Raw genomic sequence first — 10,192 nt, forward strand, 5'->3', positions numbered from 1 at the left:
TACTTACATAGATGTTTCACTTGATGAAAAGCATGAATTGGGAGGGGAGGCTTACTTATGCCAGTGCAGGTTACCGTTAATGGAGATTCTGCTGTCGGATCAGTAAACTTTCCTTTCCCTCTAACACTTACAAAAAGGTAAAGACTTAAGCGTCTCAGCTCCCAGACTTGAAGATTTGGCTGGCGGTGGTGGTGCGTGTACTGAAGTGCTCCCATGAGCTGAAGCTGTGTGCAGTGCTTAAAGAAAACACTTCCTAAGTATTTAAGAAACAAACATAAGGTTTTTTCCCCTGTTTTAATTTCTAATGTTTTTACATTTGCTTGCTGCTTCCCACAGTCACTGGATGTGCTGCTTTCCCAGCAGCCATTGCTTGCTGCCTTTCCCATCGGTGTTAGTTTACGCAGCAGTGTAAGACCCGTGTTGTTCCAGCAGCTTTTTCACATATGGTAACTGCTCTTCCATGTCCCCTTGAACATTTGTTTGGATACCTGAGAAAGCAGTTCCAAATTATTCCCTTATACGTCATGGTGTTTATCTTTGGCCGAAAGAGATTTTCAGCCCCAAGTGACATTCACAATGCTTACCAGTACTTTTAAAGCCAGTATTCAGATAGTAGCACTGAGTACACATGATGGTAGCATGCCTATTAGATATGACGGCCACTTACATGATCTTTGATCTCCACAAGTTCAGGAAAGCTGGAAATGACATCAAAGGAGGCATGTCTGTTCAGTCTTCACTAAAGCAGATTTTGGCTGAATACTGAGGCCAAAGCTAAATTTCAGCGCATGCTTGATATTTACAATGTATAAAGTGCTCCTTCATATTAGGAGGGAAAAAATGGACAAAAGACATGAACAAATCACAGAGAAAGAAATATAAATAGTAAACAAATAGGAGGAAATATTAAACCTTAGTAAGGCGTCAAGTTAAATGCAGTTTCAACAATGACAGATTTTTTTTTTTGTTAAGCTAACAAAAAAAATTAAAAAGATAGGTAATGCAGTGTTGCTGAGAATGCTTAGAAACAGGGCAAATTTTGTGATGGCAGTTCAGCAGTATTTACCAAAGTTTAAAATATGTGTTCTCTGGTCCAGCACTCTTACCTAGAGGAATCTACCCTCCAGAAGTACTTTGCCGTGTGCTCAAAGATTTATACAAGACTGTAATATTAGTTGTAATAACAAAAAATCAGATCAAATTTACGTGTGCATCAGGAGAGGAATGGCAGACTGCTGAATAACCACAAAGGAATGCCCTGTGATTATTAAAAATAATGAGCCTAGGTCTATTTGTACTGCCTTAGAAATGCAACTGCATTGTATTGTTATAGAAGAAAATGCAAGTTGCTGAATGTTTTTTATGTGATTCCCATTTGATTTAAACAAATATAAAGAAAAAAGTAAGGAGGGATGAGTATCAAACTGTTAACAGTGGTTACGTTGAGATAGAAGAGGTATTGGGATGGAGGAAATTAGAGGGAAGAAGGTAATGTTTTTTACATCATACGTACTTCTTTATTATTTGAATTTATTATAATGAGCATCTATTACTTTTTTGTCTTATAAAAGATTTAAAGAAAACTAAGCTAGACCAAACCACCACCGAAAAATTCCATGAAAGACAAAAATGGGCTGCTTCACATCATTACAAGGCAGACCCGTGGAAAGCCTCCAGTGACTTGATGGGTAGCTAAAAGAATGATGTTAATCACAGGTATAATGGAACAGCTGGCAAAGCAGTCATTTATAGCCTTGAAGAATCCAAGAAATGGCAAAGTGCAAAGCACAAATTTCAAGAATAAAATAATTTAATAAATAACAGGAGAAAAGTGAAAGAAAGCTTTCAAAATCACTATCAGGTCCCTTTCTGTGACATGCTGATAATTCATGTCTAGAGAAGAAACTTCTGTGATGAACCAACTTATAATGCTAGTGCTACACAGGGACACATGCCATATGGAGTCGCTGCTATTTATGGTTGCTATTTTGTGTGTGTTCCTTCCTTACTTGTCTTATGTTCTTCTCTCTCTACTTAAATCCTTGCAGTAAACGGAGTTAACAAGAGGGAAACAGAGTGGCAGGCAGAGTCCCATGAGGCACCATTTTGTTTAGCACTGGTTCTCCAGTACCTAGAACAGAGTACAGACTCAGTAAATATTTGTCGAATGAATGTGTAGGCTCCAGTCCAGTGGGAAATACAGATAAGTAAACAGACAACTAAAAGGCAGTATTCTCAGTGCAATGATAGAGGTAGGAACAGACAAAACAGAAATGGGACGCATAAGACTGCCAGGAAGCTCCTAGAAGACAGGCCCAAGGATGCCGTGCTTGAGCTAAATGTTGAGAAATGAGTAGAAGCCTTCAAGCAAAGGAAGCAGGACGAGTATAAGTGCAGACCTATGAAAGAGCAGGGCTTATTGAAGAAGCTGCAAGTTGTTTTTTCTGGCTGCAAGCATGGGGACAGGAGAGACCAGTGATGTTCGTGCTCTGCCTCAAATCATATCCTCACAGCGTGGGCAGATGGGGAAGAAGACAGGTCTGTCATTTCAGCTCAAAGGAGGAAGAAGGGGACAGATGAAAGATAAGGCCTAGAAAGATTAGGCCTAAATCAAGGATCTTGGGAGCCATGCTAAGGACTTCTGGATTTTATCTGAGAGAATGTCTTCACAAAGACAATCAGATTTATATTTTAAAAATATGACGCATAAGAACACTTAGTTGCCAGTCTTTATTTTGAAAATAATAGCAGCAATGTTGTACATTAAAAAAATTAATTCATTTAATTCTCACAGAATTTTAGGGAGTAGTTACTGTCTCCATTGTGTAGTTGAGGAAACAGGCACAGAGAAGTTAAGTAATTTGCCCAAGGTGACTCAGTTACTGGCAGAACTGAGGTACACACCCATGCAGTCTGTATCCAAAGCCCATGCCCTTGTCCTATTCTGTACTATTTTTTGTTTGTGGTTTTTTTTTTAAGAATATATATGCTTTCTTAAGGGAATCCAGGGGCATCTGGGTGGCTCAGTCAGTTAAGCATCTGCCTTTGACTCAGGTCATGATCCCAGGGTCAAGCCCTATGTAGGGCTTCCCACTGAGCAGGTAGTCTGCTTCTCCCTCTCCTTCTGTCCCTTCCTCTGTTTGTGCTTTCTCTCTTACTCGTTCTTTCTCAATTAAATAAATAAAAATCTTTTTTTTTAAAAAAAGGGAATCCATTTTTTTTCCGTGTAATTTTTCCTGTATCACCTGCCAACCAAGACAGAATGTTCTTTGACCTTGCAAATAGAATCACCCAGTAGTTCAGTAGTTTGCCTGTCACTTCCACTCCCTTCTTGCCATACAGCTGCTGCTTATCCCCTTGAGTATTGATTCCTGTCTCCCCCCTTTTCTGGACAAGCTTTAAGCCATTTGGCTTCCAGGGCACCCAGTGTAGCCCCCGCCAGGAGAGAGGCAAGCCTGGAGATGAAGTTATAGGAGTTGTCTGAGCCTTTCTCTTCCAGAATCAAAGGTGCACAGACCACAGATCTCAAAAAAATGGGAGAGCAGAGTATTCATTATGCTCACCTTTCACTCACTTGCAAATCATGGTGGTTATTCAGTCAACAAGCACTTAGTACTAACAGCTTCTCTTTGCACCTGGAACTGTGTAGGGAGGCAGAGATGAGACAAGGAAGTAGAGAGGAGGGAAGAGGTAGGTGTGCTGCCCCTTGTCAGTGGTCTTTCAGTCTTACCCTTTCATTCAGGCTAGTATTTCATACCTAGTATTGTGTCAACAAGATGAAGGCATTTTTATTAAACAGGTGAGGTGATGTGGTTTAGAGGTGTAGTTAATGAAGAACATTATATACCAACTCTCATATCCATGATTTTCCATTGCCCGTGCCATAAATCCTGTTCCTCAGCCTCGGGGAACCTCTAATACATGCGGCGGCATTGGTATTCGGGAGAACGAAGTGCTTAAAATCATCTAACCCTGTGCTGTAAGCATAAACATGCTCTTCTTTCAAAAATTCAAATAATTGCTGTGAACAAGGCAAAAAATGTAGAAGACTTAAATTTCAATTTACTTATCCACTGATAAATCTTGTGGGGTTTCTTTAGTAAAGAGAAGGAAGACTGTTAGAGGATAATATCAAAGATCGATGAAGATTTGAGAAAGTAGAAACCCAAAGTGATGGGAATTTTTTCCTTCTCTTTTAGAAAGAAGTTGTTAGAGAAGTAAGCAAGTAATTTATGTTTAGATACTCTTATTACATCCCTGGCATAACTGTATCCATGAAATATGAAACCTGTGTAAGGAGATTCATCTTTACTTAGATTCGTAATTATAAATACACTACAAAAAGAGTGTCTTGTTCCGTTAAATTCACTGTGATAGTCATTGCGTAGTTTTGTTTTTGGTTTTTTAATGGTTTTTTGCTTTCCTATTTTTTTTTAAGATTGATCGATTTTAGAGAGGGAGAGCACAAGTCGGGGGGGGGGCAGAGGGAGAGAGAGAAACCTCAAGCAGACTCCCCGCTGAGCACAGAGCCCAATGCAGGGCTTGATCCCAGGACCCCACGATCATGATCTGAGCAGAAATCAAGAGCCAGCCACTCAATTGACTGAGCCACCCAGGCGGCCCTATATTATATAGTTTTGATTCACTAATCTACAGTCTCAACTTTCTACAGCAAAACATTTAGCACTGAGAACTACTTGGTTAATAATATGTGATTTTTAAATTCCTTCATTTTATACTTTTATGTTATTCATTTATACTTTTAAAAAATTTCAGATTTACATAAATTTGTGAAAGTCTGTGCATGGTAATGTTCCTCACAGCATTGTTTATAAAGCCAAAAATTGGAACAAACCCAAATGTTTCTAAACAAGTAGTTGGTTATTCAGGTGAATACTAAAAATGATGAAGTAGATTTGTAATTATTGCTATATAAAAGTTACTTACCATATAGTGAGTTTTTAACATTACAGAAGCAGACTATAAATTAATCTTTTTTTTAATTGTGTGTTTAGAGAAGAAGTCCAGGAAGATATAAGGCAAATGTTAGCAGTAGTTCTCTCTGAGTAAATTTACAGATGATCTTCACTTACAGTTTTCTGTCTTGTGTATTATTTGAGGCAGTTTTTATTATTAATATTGCTTTTATAGTTAGCATGTATGATTTTACAGGTAGAAAAATATTCTTTTTAAACTCAAACTTGAAAAGGTAAAAGGAACTCTGAAAGAAATCTAATCTAATTGTTTAAGCAGACAAAAAAATTTTGCACAATGCATGTTAATTTTATCAGTGCTCTAACTTTTGTTTTGAGATTTTCCCCCCTTCTTCCCTACTAAAATAATATTAACACTTGATTGTAACACATTTTCTCACCCATACCTTCCTGTTCCCCATCCTTCATCTGTCCCCTTCTTCCTCCTTTGAGCTGAAATGACAGACCTGTCTTCTTCCCCATCTGCCCACGCTGTGAGGATATGATTTGAGGCAGAGCACAAACATCACTGGTCATTCTGACATTAAGCCTGTCCTTTACCTCGATCAGTGAGTTAGAAAGCACAGATGGATCTTTAGTGCATTTCACTAATAGAGATTCTGTTCAATTAAACACCTGTCTTGAGTGACGTAGACTGCAGCTCTTGAGGATACCTATGTTTTACTCAAACTTTTACATTCTAAACTGCCAGAAATTGGAATAAGATGATTTTTTTTCAAGGGTAGAGAAATGTGACTCAGACCTCTCTTTGGCCCTTTAGCCTCTAAAGTCATTACTTAATCTGAACTGGAAGACCACATTTTTTTAAAGTATCTTAGCCAGTTTCCAGGCATTTGGTATTACTAGTTTAAATCTTCTTGAAGCTGATTGGTTTACGTGATGGTCTCAGGTTCGGCATTTGGGCGAGTGAAGGGGAAGAATCACAGAGTAGGCAGAGATGCAGAAGTTCTGAACAAACCCACATACTGGGTAGTCTATCTAAATTGTTTGTGGTATAAGTGAATATAAGAAACTGACCTCTCCCTAGAATAAATGTAACAAGCTTAGCACAAGTCCAAGAAAACATAAGCAAGGTTTGGTAAAATGTAAGCAGTGTCTTTTTAGAGAGAGGGCTTGGAAAGCCTTCAGCAGCAGCCTCAGTAGATCATTAAAAGGTGGTGTTTCTGTTGCACCTCTAATACTGAGAAGGTGTGACCGTGAGTATCTTTCTAGGTTAGAATCTCATCTTCCCGCGTTACAGGTTGTGTTAGACCACAGGTGCACTTCTTTACTTTTTTCATCTTTAACTTTATTTTTTTTTTTATCTTTAACATACTGTTTGCTAATTTTGGTTCCTTCTTATCCACTAGCTCTAATATACTCAAATTCTCAACACCAAAAACAGAGGAAATAAAAATCAGGGAAGGAGTGAAATTAGAGAATGAAGGGAAAGGGAGGGGGTACATTCTGGGACCTAAAAAACCTAAAAAACTAAAAAAAAAAACTAAAAAAAAAAAAATCCAGAAACCTAAAAAAAAAAACCTTTATTTTTAATTGCTCTGATTTTTTTTCAGTCCTGTGTGGGTGGAAAGCAATCTCCCAAGCAGGGTGTAGTGGGCTCCAGGCTCAGAGCCTGGCTCCGCCGCTTACTCTGTCTTGGGTAGGTGACTTACTAACCCCCTAGTGTTCCAGTTTCCTGATGTGTCAGTTCCGCGGAGTTTTATGGAGTTAGTATGTTAAAGTTTCAGGATGTGAGTATTAGCTATTATTTAATATCTACAGGTATTTTCATAATAAAGAGCTATATGGATTTTGATATTTCCAAATTTGGAGGAAGAAGTAGACCATCTTCCCCTGTGTCAGTAAGGCTGCTGCTTGATGGTGTTCAGCTGAGGCTCTTGAAGCCTCCGCCAGTGTAGGCAGTGAGGGGTGGGAGTGCCACCACTGCCACCACCTAGGGTCTAAGTCCCAGGGTAAAGGAGTTGGCCAGGCCATCAGAACCACTTCCCAAAGAGTTCTCAGTGAAACAGCTACCTGAAAACAAGGGGAGGGAGGTGCAGTGGGAACAGGGAGAGAGAATGACTAGTCAAGAAATGACAAGAGCCATCGGTAAAAGTACAAGTAGATGACTCTTTTGGCAGCTGGTGTGAAATGTGATGTGTCACTGGCAGGTCATTTACAAGTCTTTGCTAAAGTGACATTGTTCCAGCTTACAGCAGCAGTTTCCCACCACCTCTGCAACTGCTCCTTGATCTAGGGCTAGCTTTCTAGACACTCCTTTGCCCCAGCTTTGAAAGAGGAAGTGCTGCTGGTATTTACTGACTCCTGACTCTGCTTCCCTTCCAGCTGACCCTCTGGTGGGCAGCATTGCCACACAGTACATGACCAACAGAGCAGAGCACGACCGGATGGCCAGACAGTGGACCAAGCGGTATGCCACATAGGGGCCTGCTGCTTGCTGCCCCCGCCGGACCTGTGCAAGCACATTCACCAAGTGCATCAATAGCCCTACCCACCCCTCCGGACCTCGGTTCTTATTTTCTTATTTTTATTAAATTTTGAACCTTTTTCTGATGTTATGTCATCCATTCCCCACTCCCTTCTCCCTCTCTCCTTTTCCTCCTTTTCCTTCTCTCTTCCCTCCACCCCCCCCACCCCCCCCACCTTCTCAATTTATTCCCTTTTTTGATTTCTATTAACTTGAAAGATTTGGGGTTTTTTTTCCCACCTCAACATGGATGGGAACTTTTGTTTTCAGTGCAAACAATGTTGGATCTGTAATAGTAAGAGCTTTCTTACAAAGCTTTGTATTACTGTGTGGTTTTGTTTTTTGTTGTTGTTTGTTTTATTTTGATTTTTTTCCTTTTATGTGATCTTTGGGAAAACACGAATTCAGAATTATATCTCATTTCTACTTAAATGTAGTGCTTAGGGTTAATTTTTTGTACTGAAGTCTTTATTGGTGGGTGCATGCTACTGGGAACAAGTTTTTTGTACAAAAGCTTCAATCAGAATCACTGTGCATTACTGAGACTCTGTTTATCACTAGCCTTCTGTCCCCCACACAGAGGACTGTTGGATTGAACAAAATAATATGTATTTTGATTTACTTAAAGTGCTTGTAAATTTCTTAGGGACCTGCCACTTTTGACTGTGGATCAGTTGATGTACACTTGTATTATTAAAGCACTCAATAAATCACTGTGGCTGATAAATGCACTTCTGGTAACCCAGTGTTTGCTTTGTATCCTGGTGACCAGCGTAGCCCTACGTGCAGCAAGTCGTGTCTAACTCAATTACAGATTCAAGTGTATTTTTCATCTGACCTCTAATATTTCTTTGTAGCTAAGTTGCTTAACATGTGGAATTTCTCCAGCTGTCAATAACCTGATGATTTTACACTTGTTTCAGATCATTATCACTTTACATATTAGCCGGACATTCCTTTCTCATAGACATCCTTTCTGTTACAACCTTCTCTATTCAACAATTAAAATATGAGACTCCAAAAATAGCTTCTAGTGAAAGTCAAGTTTGAGCTGAGCATTGAGTTTGACCACTTTTGAATTTATTTCTCTCCTTTTTTCCTTTTAAGATTGTTATAGTGATTACCCTTGAGTTTTGGTTTTGGGTTTTTTCCATGATTTTGGTGGAAGAAGTAAACTCAATTGCATCAATCATGGTCAACACATTCACTGACAAGGGTATGTATGTCTGGCTTTAACCTTCAGACTATTTTAGGTATGTTTTGTTTTTTCTCCATAATTTTAGTGGAAGAAATAAACTCAACTGTATCACTCATGGTCAACACATTCAGTGACAAGGGTATGTCTGTCTGGCTTTGACCTTCAGACTATTTTAGGTGTGCAGCAATAGAAGGCAAAGGAAACTTGTGTATGGTGCAGTTTGAAAAACATACTGATGTGCCGATCAAAATTCAGGGTTCTTTGTGTTACAAGGCTTTCACTAATTACAGTTACAAGCCCACCATACCACTTGGTCTCATTTAAGGAACATCTTTACTGCTAAATAGTGGGATTTATAAATGGAAGTCATTCACCTCTGAATATTTCTGATTCAAATTTAAAATCTTTATTTGTGACGTTTTAAATACCTGAGCCAAAAGATGCAGGTTTTTGTGGTTAAAAAGAAGTCTCAAAGAAAATATTGTTCAAATATTGAAAAAGTAACTTTTAAACTAGAGTACCTAGGGTTATTTTTTTCTCTTTTTAATAATGATTTTACCATTCATTTTATTTGAAAACATTTTCCAGCATACCAGAACACTGTATGGTCTCTGTTGTAACCACTCAACTCTTTGCTTGTAGCAAAGGGAACTGCAGACCATACATGTGAATGGGCATAGCTGTGTTCTAATAAAACTATCAATAGCCAAATTTGGCCTGTGAGTTGTAGTTTGCCAGTCCCAGATATAGAGACCACTGTAGACTGGGCCAGGGGTGGGGGGGGGTGGGGGGATAGTCAGATACCTGTGTGTTTAACATCTCTTTCTTTTAATATAAGATTAGTATAATACAAGAGTAACTTTTAGGAAATTACCCTGAATGTGTTATTGTCTATAGACTTTCTCACCTCAGAGGTTTATATTTACTTTAATACCTTAGATTTAAAAATTCAGTCCTAAAAGCACTGAGCCATATTAATATGCAGTCTTATTAAACTGATTTTTTTTTGCTTTTGACTGATTAAACCAGACTTACAATATTAATACTGACTTTTATTGACAATGTTTAAATTCAGTTTGCTTTTCTTCTTTTAAAATGTCAACTCCAGTTGGACACATTTTAAGTGATATATCCAATATATTACATCTACATCTCATAACTGGGCGTACTTCAGATCATTGAAAAATGTGTGTTATTTGGGAGCCAGAGAGATAACAGTTCTAGTAGGAAATCCTGTCACAGATCTGTGTTTGCTTTCCCATGAGCCATCTTTAGATTTTATGTCAATTTGATAGGAAGTCTACAAAATTTCTTTCCCCGTGTTTATGAACTCTAAATACTTATGACAAACAAATGTACCCTCCTCTCAAATGTGAAAGCTGGAGAAACTCCACAGAGAGCAACAGATCCTTAGTTGAGCCTGTTAAGTCTAGATTCCAGATAACATGGTAATATTACTTGAAATCTATAACCACAGCAGGCAATACAATTCCAGTAAGTTTTCAAAAATGTTTGTAAAATAAGATTTGGGAG

The 10,192-nt window shown here is 38.5% G+C and overlaps 1 protein-coding gene across 2 annotated transcripts in view; it reads left to right on the forward strand.

The window, feature by feature from the left end:
* UBE2E2 (ubiquitin conjugating enzyme E2 E2) overlaps positions 1–8,192 on the forward strand; it is a 357,209-nt gene extending 349,017 nt beyond the window's left edge. For both annotated transcript variants that reach the window (XM_026496929.4, XM_026496927.4), the window contains exon 6: positions 7,320–8,192. In XM_026496929.4, the coding sequence (XP_026352714.3) occupies positions 7,320–7,417 (98 nt within the window). In that variant the 3' untranslated portion in view covers positions 7,418–8,192. The remainder of the gene's footprint in view (positions 1–7,319) is intronic.
* The last annotated feature ends 2,000 nt before the right edge of the window (positions 8,193–10,192 follow it).

This window comes from Ursus arctos, unplaced genomic scaffold (assembly GCF_023065955.2).
Source record: "Ursus arctos isolate Adak ecotype North America unplaced genomic scaffold, UrsArc2.0 scaffold_20, whole genome shotgun sequence".
NCBI lineage: Eukaryota > Metazoa > Chordata > Mammalia > Carnivora > Ursidae > Ursus > Ursus arctos.